This window comes from Carassius gibelio, chromosome B13, assembly GCF_023724105.1.
Source record: "Carassius gibelio isolate Cgi1373 ecotype wild population from Czech Republic chromosome B13, carGib1.2-hapl.c, whole genome shotgun sequence".
Classification (NCBI taxonomy): Eukaryota; Metazoa; Chordata; class Actinopteri; order Cypriniformes; family Cyprinidae; genus Carassius; species Carassius gibelio.
Window position 1 is genome coordinate 28,185,693 of NC_068408.1, and position 20,453 is coordinate 28,206,145.

A 20,453-nucleotide genomic window follows, 5' to 3' on the forward strand; every position below is an offset into this window, starting at 1 on the left:
TCCATTCTTGAAGATGGCTAAGGACACAGCTCCTTGGATTGAGTTGGGCAGGTCATTCCACCAGGAGGGAACATTTAATTTAAAAGTCTGTAAAAGTGACTTTGTGCTTCTTCTGGATGGCACAATCCAAAGCCATGTTCACTTGCAGAACACAAGCTAGAGGGCACATAAGTTTCATGTAATAAATTTAGGTAAATGGGTGCAGAGCCAGTGGTGGTTTTGTAGGCAAACATCAATGTCTAGAATTTTATGCGAGCAGCTATTGGTAGCCAGTGTAAATTGATAAACAGAGGTCTGATGTGTATTCTCATTAATCTTGCTGCCGCATTCTGGATTAATTGTTAATGTTTGATAGAACTGGCTGGAAGACCTGCAGAGAGAGCATTGCAATGGTCCAGCCTGGACAGAACAAGAGCTTAAACAAGGAGTTGTGCATCTTGAACTTGTTGATCTTGCATAAAGCAAATCTGCAGGACCAGACAGTTTTAGCAATGTGGTCTGAGAAAGTTATATGATCATCAATCATAACTCCAAGGATTCTGGCTTTTTATAAAGGAGTTATGTTAAATGAGCCTAACTTGATGGTGAAATTTTGATGAAACTAAGGGTTTGCTGGAACCACAAGCAGTTCTGTCTTGGCAAGGTTGAGTTGAAGGTGATGGTCCTTCATCCAGCAAGAAATGTCTGTTAAGACAAGCTGAGATGCAAGCAGCTACCGTTGAATCATCAGGATGGAATGAGAGGTAGAATCCTCCCCCATTTCCGAGGAAGATTTGCATAAGTATTGATTGGAGTGTTCAGGGGAAGAGCTCACTGATCTTGCATTTCGAGGGCAGCAAGTGTGAGACTGTGATTCACTTTCTATCCACGTGCTTCACATTATGGTCACTTTCTTTCACAAAACACTAGTGTAAGATTGGAGTCAGGACTGAGGGACGACTTCTCCCTAAGACAACAAAGGACTTCCTTAATAATTAACATTTGAACACTCTCCTGAACATCCTCCTTGAATAAGTAACAGTGCCATCGGAAATGCACTACGCCTAGCAGTTCACACCTCACCACCGCACTCCCTCCTCACTCATGTTCCCAATCCTTTCTCTCTCACCTAAAACTCACTCTGAATCTATGCATTGCTAAGTGTATACAACAAGTGACTATATATGTTTGGTATCATTTTAAATGTCTTGGTATGCCTGGTAAAATGGTCCCATTCTCTTGACATAGTGCAGACTCCCAAGAAGTTCTAGAGAACAAGAAATATTGTGTGTCACTTAAGGTGTGTCCTCCCCCAGGTCCTTCATGCAAACTACCTCCTATATGTAAATAAGTGTCCTCTTCTACAAGTATCAATGATCCATTCAAATTCTGATTGACCACTTGTGACCCCCTGAATAGGGGACCAAAACTTAATTATAATGACAGACACCACCATTTGACAAGATTAAATTATGTGAGTATTTAAGGAAGGATGGCAAAGGGTTCAAGGAATCTGTAGACAGATCTCCCGCACAACTGCTGTGTGTAGTCCTTTTCATTGCCAGGTAAATACTTTTATATTCTTTGATTTTCTGAATTGATGTATATAATGCATTTATTTTTTATTCTTGGAATTGGATTTGAATTATTGTTTTATTGCCTGGTTAATAAATTGTTATGTTTGAATTTATTCTGATTAAGTGTGGCAGTTTATTAAGTGTGTACAGATCTATGGGGACTGAATAACATACTTTTAGAAATAAGCAAGCATGGTGCGGCTTATAAAAGTATCAGTCAATTGCCTCTGTCTAATGACCAAGACTGACGAGATTGTGATTAAGAGATCGTAATCCTGATTTGTGCGAGACTCAAAAAGGTTATAGGTTTCCGAATGTACGAGTATAATTCAAACTAAGGGTTAAATAGAATAATCAAACACGTAGTCAACTTTATAAATAACCAAATGGGGTTAAACCCTTTTTTCATAATTGGAGTCAGATGAAAACACATAGTTAATACACATAAAGAGATGTATTTAATTTAAATTTGTTGCATTGCATAAGGGAAGACAGTGACACGCAGGAATCCTTCGACCGTACCATTGGCTACCGTCCTTGGACCAGTGGGCGGACCTTACAATAGCTTCTGCACACTTGTTAGGAACATATGTTGAACTGGATGAGGCTTGACAGGCTAGTCCTCCCCTTTGTCTTGTGCCCTCACCAGATCTGGAGGTTTTTGCACATCTGAACTTGCCCTGACACTTCTTTGGATCAGACAGAGGATATGGCAGGTTATGCTTCTGCAGAGATGGAGATTGAGAGTGCCGCCTCCGAGTGCTCCTTCCATAATTATTAAACATATGATGAGTTACACAAGGTGGGGACGCATGCAGTGGTCAGATTAAAGATGGATTAGCCAGAGGAGTAAGAGACTCCAAAATGCTCCAAACTAGATGACAGGTTTGTACGGATTGAAGAGAACCTTCAGGACATAACCGTGCCTTGGCTTCAGGACGACCTTGGAGTTGCCAGACCAAAATTCAAGACAAGAGGGGCTCTTGGAGAGCACCTGTAAGTCTCCTTCTCGCTTAACTCCCATTAGATGCTAGTGTCACTAGCAGAGCAGTTTTAAGTGACAGAGAACATAAGTCAGCAGTCAGAAAATGGTTCGAAGGGCGGCTCTTTGAGGCCCCTAAGAACAGTAGATAGGTCCCATGTAAGGATCGTGAAGGGGCGAAGAGGGTTCAGCCATATAAACCCCTTCAGAAAATGAACAACCAAGCTGTTCTTGCCCACAGACTGCCCAGTTATGTGAGCATGAGAGGCTGCAATAGCCGTGACATAGATTTTAAGGGTAGAGGGAGTACGGCCATATCCATTAAGTCTTGGAGGAAGGACACAATCTGAGATATGTCACAAGTGAACGGGTCTTCACCCGAGTTGGGCACCAGGGGGTGAAAACCAACCATTTGCAATATGGTATTCATGACATTCTCTGGGAGGTCTGCCGACTCCAGTCAAGAGGCCACACATGAAGAGGCCATAGCTCGGGTCTCGGGTGCCCTATCGTTCCATTCACTTGAGATAGGAGGTCCCGTTTCAACGGGATTGGTGTGGGCCAGTTGTGGGCCAGAGCATCCTTGACTTTTGAAAAATAGATTGGGCAATGAGAATTGTCTTCAAGCGAGGAGGTCGAACTCTGCCCTTCCAAAGACATCCCAAATTCTTCTGAAGGGAGGTTGCTCCAGGAAATCATGTGTGCCCCTGTGTTCAGAACATCCTGCACATGCGCTGCCCTCAACGAGAGCAGGTGGGGCTGAGTAGTGTTATTTTTGGCAGCCTGTTTTAATTTTAGTTTTAGTCATTGTGTGAAGCTGTCATTTTAGTTTTTATTAGTTTTAGTCATGTTCATACTCATACTCCTTTTTTAGTTTTTTAGTCAATGAAAACTGATTACATTTTAGTCTAGTGTTAGCCGACAAAAACAAATGATATTTTAGTCAAATTTTAGTCAACGAAAACTAATGATATTTTAGTCTAATTTTAGTCAATGAAAACTGATGACATTTAGTCTAGTTTTAGTCAATGGTATTTTAGTCTCTTTTTAGAAATGCAAATCTATTATTTAACTTTATTATTTAAAGTCAATATATTACAAGTACCTAGAAGTATAGACAAAACCAAAATGTAATTTTAGCCAAACCCATTTCAAACAAGGTTATCTTATTATAAATAATGGTTAGGGACTTGGACTAGTTACCCGAAGGTCAGCAGTTCGAGTCTCGGTGCTGGCTGGAGTTGTAGGTGGGAGGAAGTGAATGAACAGTGCTCTCTTCCACCCTCAATACCCATGGCTGAAGTGCCCTTGAGCAAGGCACTGAACCCCCAGTTGCTCCCCGAGCGCTGAATATATAGCTGCCCACTGCGGGTGTGTGTTCATGGTGTGTTCACTTCACACTGCTATGTGTGTGCACTAATTCTGAGTATGGGCAACCATACTGGCAAATGTCATGACTTTTCTTTCTTTCTTATATTATTGTTGCCTTATAAACTTAATAAATTTATTCCAGGCATGAAAGACTCTGATTTGAATTGACCATATTTATATTACCAACCAAACATGTAAGAAGTACATACACATAAATATAAATTAAATAAATAAAAAGAATGAAAAAAAAATCTCCCAAAGACGAACCCCAATTGGCTGGCCATCGGTCCCTTTTTTGTAACTTTCCGCATAGCTCTGCATCCGAACATGCACAAGTTCAGCTGAACATGCATGTCTGTGTGAAACAGAAGCAGTTTAATGTGAAGTTTAAACTCCATCAGGTGCTTTTTGACGAAAAAATAAATAAATTGCATAGTTTGTCCAAGGCTTCTTCCACATTTCCACATTTGAAGTATATTTTATTTGTATTGTATACAATAGACTAAGGATTCATTTAAATATTAATTATACACTATGTAATTAAAGTTGTCTTGTGTTTGATGTGAAATACAGCCAATCATTTTTAAGTTCGTACATAAAGAAATAAATAATTCATCAACTCATTCATCACAAGAGTTGTACTGGACATACTGGCAAATTACTTCTCACCGGTGAATCCCGGCAGTTTTAGAGGACAATTACTCCTTGTCGCTCTCCTGTTGTTAAAAAGAATAGTATAACGCAGAGCGTGACAAGTATAAAAGCCTCCACTTGGAAAGGTGCGCTCACGAAGTGGAGCCAGGCGAAAGTATAAATCTCGCTTAACTTTGTTTGTTGTCCTCTTCTAAATAATGCCATGAGTGGGGCTTGAGGAACTGACGTCGGTTGCATCTTGTTTTGATCAACGAAAAGGAAGAGACATTTCAGCATAGTTTTTATTTTGTAAAACACATTTAGTCTCGTTTTAATTCGTCAACAATATTGCATTATACATTTAATTATAGTCATCGTCACATGACCCATATTTACGTTGCATCTCATCTCATTTTGTCATGTGACAAATGTTCATTGATGATGATATTTAGTCATAATTTTTGTTGACAAAAGCAACACTAGTGCTGAGCCCACTCTAGGATGCTTTTCACTCGAGTGAATAGAGGTTTTGAGGATAGCCTGCCTTGGCAATTTATTAAGGACACCACTGTCATGTTGATCGACTGAACTAGGATGTGGTTCCCTGCCAGAAGTGGTAAGAAAGCGTAGAGAGCTCGACATACAGATAGCATTTCCAGGCGGTTAATATGGAGCTTGCTTTCTCCACTCATCCAGACGCCAAAAGTCGGATGGCCTTCTCACAGGGCTCCCCAGCCCATCTTGGAAGCATCTGTGAAGATGACTTTCCACCTGCAAACTATCCCCACCACTGCCTTCTGCTCGTACCAGCCAGAGATCGTCAAAGGGGCCAGGGTTGCACTGCATGGGGCAGGATGTGAGGTTTTAGCCAGAACTATGAGAGACTATGGCCCTCATAAGGGTCGAGTCGATAATTGTCCCCAGGAATGTTGTACGTTGGCTGGGAGACAATAAGCTCTTGGAAAAATAAAGGTGGTTGAGGAGGAGGGATTTGTGAGCCACCAGCTCCACCTCTGACTGGACTAAAGTGAGCTAGTCGTTGAGGTAATTCTGTATGCAAACTCCCATCTGTCTAAGAAGGGAGAGAGCCGCATCTTAGCACTTCATAAAAGTGCAGGGAGCCAGGGACAGCCCAAACAGAATGGCCGTGTATTTATATGCCACTCCCTCAAAAGCGAATCTCAAGAAGAACCTGTAATGGTGGGCTATCTGGATTTGAAAGTAAGTGTCTTTCAAATCCAGAGAAAAGAACCAGTCCTCTGGGCATTTTTGGACTAGGATCTGCTTCAAAGTGATAATTCTGAATAGTGCTTCATCAGGGCCCGATTCAGATGTCTTAACCTGTTAGCCAGCACCCCAAAGCGGGCATCCTGAACGCCCCATAACCTGTTAGCCAGCACCCCGACACCCTCGTCCTGAATGCCCCTAAACTCGCACGTCATTTCTTTGCCATTCTCTTGACAAAGATTTCTGTGGAAACCAGAGGTTCAAAGGCCCTTCCCCCTTAGGAATTTCAGTCTTCAGTCTGGTTCTGCTAGGTGGGGGAAGTCACTCGCAACACCTAATATCCACCAGCCACTCTAAACTGAATGGAAGCCAGAGAGCTCCATGCATGATAGGTCAATTAATTTAATTGAAAATGAGATTACTAGAAAAGTAACGGTAAACGTGTAAAGTAAGACAACCTAGAAGAACCAAACACAGTTAACCACAAATTTGATTGTTGAATCAAAATAAAACGACTGTTCCAAAACGATCTAAACTATCCTCAATGTCCTAAACTACATTGACTAATTGAACTTAACCATGTGTACCTAAATAACCTGATGCCTGCACCAGTACGGTAACTGTCATGGAGGTGTTGTCTTGTTGTTTGCTGTGTTTGTCTGCTTCTTCTGCCTTTGTTTCTCCAGCGATTGACGATGACTTCAGCTAAACACCTCGCCGATCGAAAGGGGGATATGTAGCAGAAATTACTCGAACCAGACAAATCAAAGAGTCGATCAGGGCTGTGGCTGGAACACGAGCTGAATTCCTCAGTAAGGCAACTGGAAGTCATAAAACATTCTGTGCCACAAGTCCCAAGCAAGATAACCAACCAACCAACACTTTCACAGAACAGCTTTCAACATTAACCCCTTACTAGTAACGCCCCTTTTTTGGCATGGAGACCGAAATTACATACCCAAAATAAAAAGGTTTCTGTTCATGATTCTTTCTCACTAGATACATAATGAACCTTTGTTCACAAAGCTGACACTTTAAAGTTTACTGTTCAGGAATCAGAATCACTCAGACTGTTATGATAATAGAGATATATAAGCTCAAACATAAAAACAAAAATAAAAATATTAAAAACATATGTTTTAAATGTATTTAAAAAAATGTTGATGTAGGAAATGAGTTTGAAAACACAGTGTAGCTAAGGCCACAAGTCTTCCAAAACTAAAAACTAAACTAAAAAATTCATAATCGAATCTGTTAAACTGTGAATTTTATTAAATATTTTCTAAGGCCATGTCATGTATGTTTTTAGAGAAGGCTAATCAGATTGATTTATGGCCCTTATCATCTCTGTAAGATCTCACATGTAAACTCTCCTGTGTATTTTGTGTGTGTTTGGCTGTGAAAACTGCCCGATTCATTATTCCATTGTTCTCACCAAACGAGTCTTTCACACCACCGCCAGGTATGACACATTATCCGCATTATTCTTTTATCATTATTCTTTTGTTTTTATTCCACCTTTATTAGCCTTGATTGTGGTTTTTCAGGCTTTACAAAGCAACGATCTCACTTCAGTCTCTCTTTGCATTTAGTCCTTATTTATCAAAAGTCTTACTATAAAAATACAACAAAACATTTTCTTACGACCTTACGTGAATTATTGAGACAAAAATGCATTATGAAGAAAAGCACCTGCTATTCGTAGCATCGGAGCTAACGTTAGCATCAAGCTACATCAGACAATTTATGAAATTATTAGTACACTTTTACTCAAAACTCACTTTAAACCCCGATCGAGTGTTTATAATAACTTCCTTTAGCGATCAGGGGTGTAATTTGGTCGTTTACTGTTGTAAAAATATGTTATTTGTAGCCTTTTTCATCGCTGCACAAGTTAGCATTTCCGATGTACATTTTCGATTTTTTTTATAAAAACGCCCCAGATCTCAAGAAATTCTCATACCAAGCTTTACTATCGTAATCGCGGGTTTATTATTCGGATATTTCTTGTGTACAGAGATGTTTCGGTGTTGTTTTGGCCAGATAACTACCAGGAAGTGTGCAGGAAGCATGTGACACGATGTGGCGGTGTCCAAATATGACACTCTAAGATTGACGTTGGGAAGGCCCAATCGGAGTCTGAGTCCCAACACAGCATGAGCTGTGACCACTGCACACACACACAGATCGCTGGGAGAGGCTGTTTATCATCAGATCGCGTAAATCCATGGAAAATGAATAGAAATGACGATTGTGTCTGAAGAAATATGAAGTAAACATCAGTAAATATATCCATATATCTCCGCAGATATGCATCTTTGGTCTATAAATCCTTATTGACGCTGTTCATGTCTATGTGAACACAAATAAACCGCTGCTGACGTGACTGAATATGAGTGAGTGGTGAATTTCTATTCAAAATATGGCATAATACGGATTTATTATTTCGCACTCCTGACATAAATCACTAAATATCTGTCACTGCAACAATGTTTTATCAAAATATTGGTCAAATATCGAAGCTAGAGTCTTTAAACTTTCAATTGATGCACAGTTTGTCCAGATGAAGTAAGACAGGGATGTTTAACGTGCTGTGAAAGTGAAACAATAATAAACTGGGGCCGTCGGCGATGTTTGCACGTAAAGGGCTTAACACCACTAGAACAATTATTGACCATTTCAATTCGGAGAAAAGATTTGTCAAATTTGTTGTTCGTAATTGATAAGCAACGCCGGACATCATGTGTAAACCCATGAGAGTACTACACAAGATCTTTTGACTTCCCCCACCTAGCAGAACCAGACTGAAATTCCTAAGGGGGAAGGGCCTTTGAACCTCTGGTCTCCACAGAAATCTTTGTCAAGAGAATGGCAAAGAAACTGTGTTTTCTACATATATATGGACCAAAATGAACTCCAAAATGACTTCTAAATGAATATCAGTCCATCGCTTAACTCCATATTCATTTATATGTAACCTACACATTTGACTATCATGTTATAATCACTTATTGTGTATGTCTTTTGATAACTATGGGATAGCTTAAGGATACATATTTATGTCTAGTATCGATGTAATCGAATCTGCTTGCTTGAAATAGTCCTGACAACCATTTATTTGTCAAATATATCATATTCTTGTTACAGGAATCATGTCCAAAATTAGACCCTGCAAGAGCGGAAAAATTTGGACCAAATGCTTGGTAAGATAACATGATTTATGATACACTCGAGCCAAGACAATATCTGATTGGTCAAGACAACATTTGAGGTGTGGCCAAAAGGCCAGTTTAAATACTTAGGACACCGTAAAATCTTGCTTTTAATCTCTAGCAATGCTTCTGCTATCAGTCATGCCTGCTTTTAGTATGCTTTTAGCTTTGCTTCTTAGCCTTTAGCTTTTAGCCATGCTGTTTGTCATCACTGTTCTTTGAGCGCGGTTCCGGCGTGCTTCAGCCTGCATGCCTACTGCTACTTAGCCACGATGAAAAGAAACACAACTTAGTCTCGTCAAACTTTACTTCTTTTCTTTTCCGTTTGAGAGTTTCGTGTTCTGAGTTAAGTTTTGTAACGTCGAGTTTCAATTTCAACCCGCACACAACTCCGTTTTCAGCCAACGCCCAACCAGGGCTTCCCAAGACGTCACTTCAGCGACTACTGAACTTCCAGCCAATCAGCGACATCGGGAAACCCCTTTCAACGACAACTAGGGGACTCCCTTTTCACAGGAGATGCAAGTAACTTCTAGACTGTGACCTTTACTGGTGTATCTAATATAATTTTAACCTCATTGAGGAACTCAATGCGAGGGCTAATTACGTGATTGATGGTTGTTTATGTCTATGCAATTTAACATATTGCTGTAAACTTGGGATTCCCTATTTCCAATCTCTTAAACTCATCTTTCCCTAACTTTCGATCTTCCTACAACTTGTGTGAATGTGTGAGTGCGTGCGTTTATGTGTTAGATTAGTTTATATGTCTTAGATTTATCTAATAAAGCCTTATTCATATTGAAAAGAGAAGTATCTTGTGTTTTGTGCTTACAAGTTAATGTCTTAAACTATCGATCTTGTTACTGTGCTAATTGATAGTGTTTTCACTATAGTTTGGATATTAATATCCAGCACAGATTTTATGTCAAACGGCTCGTTCAGTGAATCGCAGGGGGTCTCAGTGATCAGCCGTGAAACAGTGATTCTGTTCAAATTCCCTTTAAATTATTAAATTATTCCCTTTGAGCTAAATTGATCTGTTTCCCTTACAGTGTCTCTCCGCAGTGAGGTCCATACCACCTAATATTTTTGGAAGCCTTAGTGATCTGAAACAAAGAAGACGACAGCCAGAAGGTGCGCAGTAATGTGCTCATGCTTATAATGGGGAGGGAGGGTTGCGAGCCGTTGAACATACCGACCAGTAGTGCAACGTATATATATGTCTCGTGTCTAATAGGAGAGTGGTAGTGATTAGATCGATTTGACAGCTGACCGCATGAGCTGTTCACAGCCTTGCCTCTGTGGCCTGACTGAACTAACGCTACTCTCGATTTCAGGCAGGAACCACTTTGGCAAGTTTACTTGAGTTTATTGAACACAATTTATCTTTGACGGTATGGTTCCTTATGGGGGTTCTTGATCTCAGAATAATTGAACATACAAGAGCTTTAACATTAACCCCCCAAAAATAATGAGAGGTATTACGGCCTGAAGAAATGAGGATAACGAATGAGGATAACAGCGGCCCCCTCAGGTATCGCTGCAAGAGGTGATCTCACAGCAGCCCCTTTTCCTTAATATTTTTTTCCCTCAAATCTCCTTCTCATTCAACTTTGTCTACTCCATCTCCATTTAAGTAGCAGGGGTGTTCATCCTCTGCTGAAGGATGAACAGCAGTCCCCTGCAGCTATAGCAGCAAAGGGTGTTCTCAGCAACATTCCCTTTCTTCTGAGGGGAAATTTGTCCCTCGATAGAACAGCGGCCCCCTCAGGTATCGCGGCAGGGGGTGATCTCCCAGCGTGAGAAAACAGCAGCTCCTTTTTTTCTTTATTTTTTTCTCATCTCCTTATTCTCCTTCTCCATTTATTTTTTTACATATGTCAGATTAATACCTCTACTCTAATACACACAAACTAAACTAACGAAAACATACAAACATTCATTCAAACAGTGACAGAGAAAAGTGATGTTATTAACGGAGGGTGAATGGAGTCCCAAGTGTCTAGCGTTGGACACTATTTCTTGACCGCAACCTGAGAGAATCAATCTACTAGCACTTTAATCTTAGTTTGTTTTCTTAACCCTCTTGGCGCCAAGGTCGAGTTTACTCGACAAGATGCGGCACTGATTAAAACGGCCGATTTTGTCAAATAGGGTGTCAAATTTCATTTCATTTCATTTCATTTCAAAAAACGTCATGCTCCTATACAAAATCTTCGAGCTAGGGCGCATTGAATCAGTGCGGAAAAAAAAACGGAGCTAGTGTGAGAGTGAGCCATTTTATCTGACCAATATTGTCAACGTCAGCGAGTATTGGCATTAGATTATTATTATTATTATTATCATTATTATTATTATCTAATGGCATCAATAAAGCTTCAATAAAGCCGCAATGAGGTGTTGGAACTTTTATTCGCAGGCACTGATTCTGAAGGTGACTATATTTGCATTCAGAAGATGACGGTGATACTGAAAGTGAAAGTATAGCCCTACACCAAGCAAAAACGGTGCATCCTTTGCCCAGTGTAAATGGTCCTTTGCCAAATGTCAGAGGTGTGAACAATGTTTGCTGGGGTCAGAGTGTTCATCGCGAAATTAGCAGGCGTGTTATTGTTGCAGGGACGAGGCGGGAGATTTTTACCGCGCTAGACATGTATATTTGTCTTCTGACTGCACCTCTCCGCAATCGCGGTGACAGTATTGTAGTGGAGACTTTGTCTAATGCCACTGGGTATGTTAGACGAGGTCGAAGTATTCATTGGACAGTTAGGAGGCAAGGTGGGGAGTCGCATTGACACTGACAGTAGTCCGAGCTGTGCACACTCAGCGCGTGCGCAAGGCAGATCTGGACGCGCAGCTCATAGCAGAAGCAGAGGCTATGTGACACCGGGCATAGCTTTTGAACTAAACAGGTCTTGTCTACTTGTGTTTGTGTGCCATATGAATAATATATATGTGCCCCATACATGGAATCAGAGTGCCTGCTACATGTAATAATTTGAAAATCCCAGCCGCTACATGCATTCGGTTTGTTTCTACCATTTATTAGTAATGATTTACACAGTTTGCTTACTACTTACTATTTTCCCGAGCATTCAGTATTGTGCAATATAGCACACAGAAGGTGAGGGACATTTTTTGGGGGAAAGAAGTGCTGCATTTTATTATTTGAACATGTGACTTTTCATGAAAATTCTATAATTCAAGATGGCCACCCCCATATGTCGTCATAATATGCAAATTAGATGGGAAAATTAAATCCCTACATAAACATTGGGTCATCCTTAATATTTTTATAATTGACAGAAAGTCTCTCTTTTATAAATTTTAAGATATAGCCTTTTGAAATTAAGATGTCAAAACTGAAGGTTTTAGGAAAAAAACTTTTTTTTTTTTTTTTGCATAAAATTTGCATTTGGATGCTCCTGTGGGCACGTGTTGCTGGAAGTTGCTGGAGAGGGAATCTCTGGCGCTGATTGGCTGGCAGTCAGTCGATGACGCGTTCTGAGGGACAGCAATCGATGGTGAGTGGTTGGTTGGCTTTGACAGGTGGAGCTTCATTCGCGAGACTTCCTGGATTGTGGGTTGCTATGCAATGGAGATTCCTCTTAATCTGTAGTGACTATGAGAGGGTTTTTCTTTAACGAAGTTCAACAAAGGATCTTACGGAAGAGTGAGCTGAGTGAGTGAGCTCTTGGTGGTTTGAAGAGTACACGCTGGACGATGGAAAGGCCAGCACAAAGCATTGGCAAGAGCCAAAGTCTTAGTGCGACAGCCAATCAGATATATATAACGGGACCTACGCCCCGTTCTCCGGTTCTAGCATGTAATTAGCATTATGTCCACATGATCTCATGTGTCCAAACTTCTGAGAGTTTAGTTTAAAAATTTTAATAAGCAAACTTAATAGTTTAAATAAGGTGTATATTCTACACACATCTACTTTATATCAAAATTCTAGAAATCAACCCAAGTAGGTACTAAAATACATATACCTCCTATAGTTGAGGTGGAAGTAAATAAGGATTTAGCCGTGATAAGTGTTTAACACACAAAATTAACTTGAGTAATATAAAGCATGCATAATACAGAGAATAAACATGTATGAGGCAACTTCTGGTGATTAGTTCCTATAACTGAGCTAAAAAAAAAAACCCGAAAAGGCTTTAATGAAATTTAAACACACAGAAATAATTCCACAGGTTATATAAAACATGCATGATACTTAAGATATATGTGAAGTAAATACTGGTAATAAATTCAGCTTCTTGGAAGCAATTTTGAGACCGTTGTTTGTATTAAACCACAAGTGGGTTAAATTTCAGTCTATTGGTTTTGGAGACAAAGTCTCTGGAGGTGTTCTCTGGTTTAAGTTTTGTGGTGATCCTGGGCCATAGGAATGCCTTACCATCCTTCCTTTCCTGATAAGGCTGGGGATTTATGCATTGGGGTCACCACAGGGTTTTTTTTGTCCATTTGGTCTTAAGTTTGGGGAACAAAGATAAATCTTTTCCTGCTGTCCTGGCATCGCTGGTATGAGATTAGACTGGCACAAAAAGGGAAAGGGGGGATGACATCTCCTTTAGCCATCTTGGCACCATGACTGTGTTTTATGACGCACTAATGGAAGGGGAAGGGGAATCATTCCGAACTGTGGAATGCGGTGTTGGTTGCTTTACTGAAATGGACTGTTCAAGGATAATCCTACATATTCCCACTTTCGATCAGTGATCGAACTACATTTAAGAGACTTAAGATCAGGAAAGAAGCAGGGCCGGATGGGATCAGTCCTGCTTTGCTTAGCCATTGTGCAGCTCAATTGGCGCCTGTTTTTTCCACCATTTTTAACATCTCATTAAGCCAATGTACAGTCCCACAATGCTTTAAATGCTCCATCACTATTCCTGTGCCAAAGTCCTCAAAGATCACCTGCCTCAATGACTTCAGACCAGTTGCCCTAACATCTGTGGTAATGAAAACATTTGAATGGATTATTCTGGCATACCTGAAATCCTGCACTTCCTTGAAGATGGACTCATATCAATTCGCCTACCAAGCCAACTGGTCCATTGAGGATGCAATCAGCATAGCACTCCACCATACCTTGCAACATCTGGAATCACCAAACACCTATACATGCATCCTGTTCATAGACTTTAGTTCCACTTTTAACACTATTAACCCATTTAAACTCTTTACCACACTCTTGGACATGAACATTAAACCAGCCATATGCCACTGGATAAGGAGCTTCCTGTTGAATAGATCACAGAGTGTGAAAGTTAATAACATAACCTCAGACCCTCTCACCCTCAGTACAGGAGCTCCTCAGGAATGTGTTCTCTCCCCTTGGCTCTTTTACCTTTATTCATCATACTTTAGATCCATGGACACTAAAGTGAAAATAATGGTGGTGGACCAAGCTGTAAATTGGTGTTCGAACAATGACCTCCAGCTCAACACAGCCAAAACCCAGGAACTCATTGTTGACTTTAGACGTAGGCTATTTCTTAAAACACCCATACAATAAATGGCAATTCAATCACCATCATTGACTCCTTTAAATTCCTAGGAACCCACATTAACAATAACCTCAAGTGGACACAAAACACTAATCAAATCATTGCAAAGGCTCAACAAAGACTTTACTTCCTCAGACAGCTTGAAAGATACCGGATCAGACATCAGCTCCTTGTTCTGTTCTATTCCGCTATCATCGAGTCCATCATTACATCATCAATAACAGTATGGTATGGTAGCACAGACAGCCAAACAAAGAAAAAACTACAGCAGACTGTCAACAAAGCATTCAATATCATAGGGAAAACCACTGCCTTCAGTCAATTCCCTCTATACATATCGGACTGTAAAGCGGGCAAAGAAAATCCTCTCTGACCCCTCACATCCAGCGAACCAACTTTTTCAGCTCCTTCCCTCGGGGAGGTGCTACAGGTCACTCTCTACCAAGACCAAACGCTTCAAAAACAGCTTTTTCCCCATAGCCTCAGGACTCTGAACTCCTCTCTTTAGTTTAGTTTTTCCTCTCATACACTACGCATGGTCATGTACCCACTGTATATTGTATTGTTACATGTTGTGAAGTGTATTGTCTATTTGTTGTTTGTAATGTATGATGATGTAGAGCTTAAACATACTGTACCGAAAACAAATTCCACCGGAATTGTCATGTGGCTTAATAAACAATCTAATCTAATCTAGTCATTGTGCGAGGGCAGGCCATGACGCCTAGGTGGTGGCTTACTACAGGGTGGAGGTTTCTCACGAATAGGGTTTTGAAGTTTAAGTCCTCCTCCATGTCGGGTTCATTGCGTGCACCAAAGTATGCTCATCTGAGTCTGTTGAAAATAGCTTGGGGTGTCTTATGCCGGCCTTGTTTGGTTTCTAGGGCGGCCATCAGTCCTTGGTCTACCTCTGGGTCTGCAAATATTTTAATTAGGGCTTCTCAGAGGAGGTGGACGTCTGACTTTGTATGTACAGTATAGGCTGTCTATCCAAAAAACTTCCCACCTCAGGACTGGATGGTGTTCGAAGCAAATAGAGTCTGTCTCTGTCTGTCACATTGGATCTCATTTCCAAGTAGAAGTCGATATATATCGCAGGTAGGCCTGGACATCTTGACTTCTTGCCACATTTGGGGTGAATTTGTTGATTTTCCTGGCCAGTTTGTCAAGGTCTTTGAGTTCCAGGCCATGTACAGGTTCATAGTCAGTTCGGAGAGGTCTCCTTCTCTTGTCAGCATGGTAGCGCTCCTCCATAACAGCTGAATAGGGCTTTGGTGGTGATTTTTCACTTTCTCCTTGATGTGGCAATCCCAGGATAGGGGACGCAGCTCTGTTGGGCAGGGGTGAGACCAGAGGACGCCTTGTCCTAGTTGGCTCAGGGTGCAGCTCATAAAAATGCTAGAGTTTCTCTCTGATTGAGTCGGATTCTTCTTTTACATAGTCGAGCTGTTGAGTCAAGCCGCTGATCTGATTTCATGACGTTTCAAGATGGTTTTCAAGGGCCTTTATTTGGCTGTTCTTGTCTCTGAATTCAGCTTTGGCTTTTTTCAGTAGCTGCTCTGCATACTGTAACTTGTTGGCTAGATCATCTTGGGCAGCCTTAGCGTGTTCTAATTCTCGGCTGGTGGTTGTCAATGTTTCTTGAAGCCTTTCGGTTTACTCTTTGGCGCCTGGCTCCACCTCATCGGACCCGTCCTGTTGGCCCGTGTTTCCAGTTCTAACTGGTTGATGCGTTGTTTTGCGCGAGTCAGCTTCTCATGGAGGAGACCTTCTTGCTCATCGCTCAGTTTGAGTGAGGTTATCAGCGTGTGACTTTAGGGAGCCAGTGATCTTTGCAATCTCTTGGTAGTAGCTGCGTGAAAGATTTGTGAAAGTGTGTGTGAGCTAAGTATGTGATGGGTAGTTAAGTGTGCTTTGTCGGAACTGTGGGCCTCTGATGACGTGTACTGCTATGATCTTTTTTTAAATTACTTGATCAAGATTAACAAAGTAATCTGACAGCGTTGCACTCAATGCTCCACAAATGTCTCTCCATCATGTTACAGATTAGTCTCTGGTTTGCCTGAGCACATTCGTGTGTTTTGGAGGAGGTGTGGCTTCCTACATGTAAAAAACCTATATAAACATATATGTTTCAATATAGGTTTTGATATAGGTTTTGAATATATGTGACAAATAAAATTGGCAGTTTTCCTATATTATATATACATATATGTACATTTATGCACACATATATATGTACACACACACACACACACACACACACATATATATATATAGGTTATATGTATGCACATATACATGTGTACATATATGTACTCATATCTGTACATATATGCACACATATATTTACACATGTGTACATATATGTACACATATATATGTGCATACATACACCTATATAGGTACAGTACAGTACATATATGTACCATTAGCTATATAAAATACATATCTTGTATGTATAGGGCTTATATGTGGATATGAAGAAGCAATACAGGAGACCTACATTTCCTGTATATGGACATATATGCACCTCAATTTTGTCTATATGTGGCATATATGCAGCATATATGCAGTATATATGCGCATATATGCAGCATATATGCCCTATATACGGCATATATGCCTTATATACGGCATATATGCAGCATATATGCACATATATGCAGTATAAATTATCATATATGTGCATATATGCAGCATATATGTGCATATACACTGCATATACACATTATGAAGTGGCAGAAAAAGCCCTTGCTTTTGTAAGGCCTATCAGCCTTTTTTTAAGATCAAAATTGTGATTTGGAAATGAACGACCCCTGCTCCACTCACCGGTATCGAGTCCCACGGAGGAGATAGGAAGGATACAAACTTCATAATCTCAGGAAGAAGGAGGCGGGAACCGGCGGACATTCATATAAAACTTTAATTACAAAATAAACACAAAACAGCTTAACAGCCCCTCGCGGACAACTGCCATGCACAAACAAAATGCAAACACAGAATAAAGCCCAGGCCTGGTCCTCTGTCGTCCTTCACTGTCATCGTTCCTCTTTTGTATCCTTCCAATCTTTTCTGTGGTTCTCGAGACTGGTGAGTGGAGCAGGTGCCGCTCATTTCCAAATCACTCCACCAACCTCGCTCCGTTCCCACAGATCTCGGCCCTGCCCCACTCGTCACAATAATCATCAAGTGTAGTATTAGTTCTGGCAGGTCACGTTATTCAGGCTCGCATTCCTATCTACCTACGGGAATACGACACCTATCTAAGCATTCATACATAAGGTCCCTCAGTATTATCAGCAGTTTTTGCATTGCTCAATAGCTAATTACCCTCCTCCATCCCCAACTCCTCTTCTGTGAGTCAGGATTCAGCTTTCTGATTCTCCATTGAATCAGATTAATTCTAAAATGTGTACATAAAATTATTGAACTTTAACAGTATCTGCAATACATTTATGTTGGTTCTGTTCTGTTTACCTGGGGTTATTGCTGCTCTTCCTGTTCTCATCCATGGGGGCTGCATGGATGCACAGGGAGATCTTGCACAGAACAGAACCATACCGACAATTATAAATTGTATGCTAATTGTGATTGTGAAATAGGATGCAGCAGAGATTTTGTGTTCTTTTTTCTTTACAGGCAATTTCATTCCTCACCCCGCTGGCTGTGATATTTGTGGTGAAGATAATACAGAGGACAGACAAGACAGAAATTAAAGAGGCTTGTTTAGGTGAGTGCCCAAATCATGGTGGTCAGAAAATAGTCATTAACTATTATACTGAAATCTTTACACAATGGATGTTTTCACAAAATTATTGTAGAGACATATGTGGTATAAATTTATTGAAGATTATTCGCAGCAATCTGGAATTCTTGACACTTATTAGTCAATTGTGGAATCCAACAGAATGATATCCACGGTTCAGACCTCTCATACAGGTTACTAAACCTTCCTAATTTAATTTATCCCATATCACTGAAGACTCACTTTCTTTTGTGCTGTTACAAATGCAGCTGGTGCCATTTTGCATCTCAATTATTGATTATATTGAAAATGAAATTGCAGGGCTTCAGCATTAATATTACTCTAATATTATGTTAGAGTGTTTTTTTGTCTTCAACCCTGCTCCTGGGGACCCACTGTCCTCTAGTGTTTAGGTGCCAGTGCCTTAGGCTGGCCACAATAAGAGGTCACTCTAAAATGTACAGTCCATGATTAGCCATTGTTAAGCTGTGCAAAACATTCGCAAAATATGATCGTGTTTTTGCCCAGCTTCTCATTGAAAAACGGCCCTGAGTAGTTAATGCTGCTCCATGTGAAAGCACGCAGGTGATGGAGATTAACCGCTGATTATAGAACCGGCTTTACTGACAAGATGTGGATTAAATATTGCATGTTATTTATCATGCAGCCCTACAAAAGATTTCAGTCTGTGTCATTGTCATTGATTTATTTTTATTGTCTGTATGCATACGATTTGGATAAGAGCGCAAGAGGTCTGCATTAGGGTTAGGGTAAGGGTTAGGGTCCATTCAGGCTGGGCTCTGGCCATTTTTTTTTTTTTTTTTTTAGATCGGGCTCGGGCTCGGGTTGGGGTTGGGCTTACTTGGCTTCTCTCCTTTTATTGTGCCCATATATGTGCAGAGCACACATACTGTTATAATGATTATAGCAGCCGGGCATCTGTGACCCAATGGTTAGAGAGCCGGACTAGTTACCAGAAGTTTGCCGATTCGAGTCTCTGTGCTGCCAGGAGGTGGGAGGGAGTTAATGAACAGCGCTCTCTTCCACCCTCAATACCCATGGTTGAAGAGCGCTTGAGCAAGGCACTGAACCCCAAGTTGCTCCCCGGGCGCTGGATCTATAGCTGCCCACTGCTCCGGGTGTGTGTTCATGGTGTGTTCACTTCTCACTGCTGTGTTTGTGAACTTGGATAGATTAAATGCAGAGCACCAATTCTGAGTATGGGTAACCATACTTGGCAAATGTCACAACTTTCACTTTCATAGCCTATTATAAATATTATACATTGCCTACGCAACCCATATACACACGCATTAGCATACAGGTGATAGTTGACCATGCAGAGCATCAGAGCTTCTGAAAAGGTGATAAAATCACAAAAACACACAATGTGACTGTTTACTGGAAGAAGGTAAAAGGATATTCGAAGCTACCAGGTCTAGACAAGGACTTAAATCAGGGGTGTCCAACCCTGCTCCTGGCGATCGACTGTCCTGCAAAGTTTGGCTCCAACCCTAATGAAACACACCTGCCTTTAATTTTTACGTGAGCCTGAAGACTTTAATAAGTTGCTTCAGCTGTGTTTGATAAGGATTGGAGCTAAACTTTGCAGGACAGTCGATCGCCAGGAGCAGGGTTGGGCAACCCTGACTTAAATGATCAAACTTACACCCTTGCCAAAACTGGCGCACTAAACAACAGGCTGTGGTCACTCCCAACCCACCCACCCCCTTTGAAGGTTAAAGTGATTACACACAGCATAAGAACTTTACAAGCTAAACTGCCTACCTCAGAGCCGCTTACGCCACTGTCGCTGTCTATAAAGACCAACATAGCAGACATGCGGGCTTCTGACACCTCCTTTGCTTAACCACCTCTCAGCCAACGTGAAAAAGCTTTGCTCGGAGACGCTGCTGCCGCCAGAGCTCTGTTTAACATTGGTATGTCCAGTGTCAATGCAGCAAACCAAGCCGTGAACTCCATGAAACCTATCTTCCAGATTGACTTTGCCCAGACTCAGCTGGTTACAGCACTAACAACAGACATGCTGTGGGAGGTTAGCTCCTCCAGTGATAGCCTAACCACAGGTAGAATCCCACCGTACATGATACCCTTAAGCCTTGTAATAACTGAGCAAGCTTCCACCATCACCACGCCAGCTGACCCTCTACAAATACACCTGGCCTACTCTCCGGGTAT

General features: G+C 41.0%; 1 protein-coding gene and 1 long non-coding RNA gene across 2 annotated transcripts in view; both read left to right on the forward strand.

Annotated features, from left to right (window-relative positions):
* Positions 1 to 20,453, forward strand: part of plpp4 (phospholipid phosphatase 4) — a 216,857-nt gene that overhangs the window by 106,665 nt on the left and 89,739 nt on the right. The window contains exon 3 of the mRNA XM_052572136.1: positions 18,149 to 18,239. Within this exon, the coding sequence (XP_052428096.1) occupies positions 18,149 to 18,239 (91 nt within the window). The remainder of the gene's footprint in view (positions 1 to 18,148; positions 18,240 to 20,453) is intronic.
* On the forward strand, positions 1,530 to 9,526 carry LOC127969976 (uncharacterized). The gene is made up of 3 exons (XR_008156452.1): positions 1,530 to 1,544; positions 8,917 to 8,972; positions 9,383 to 9,526. It is a non-coding gene; the product is annotated as an uncharacterized LOC127969976 (long non-coding RNA).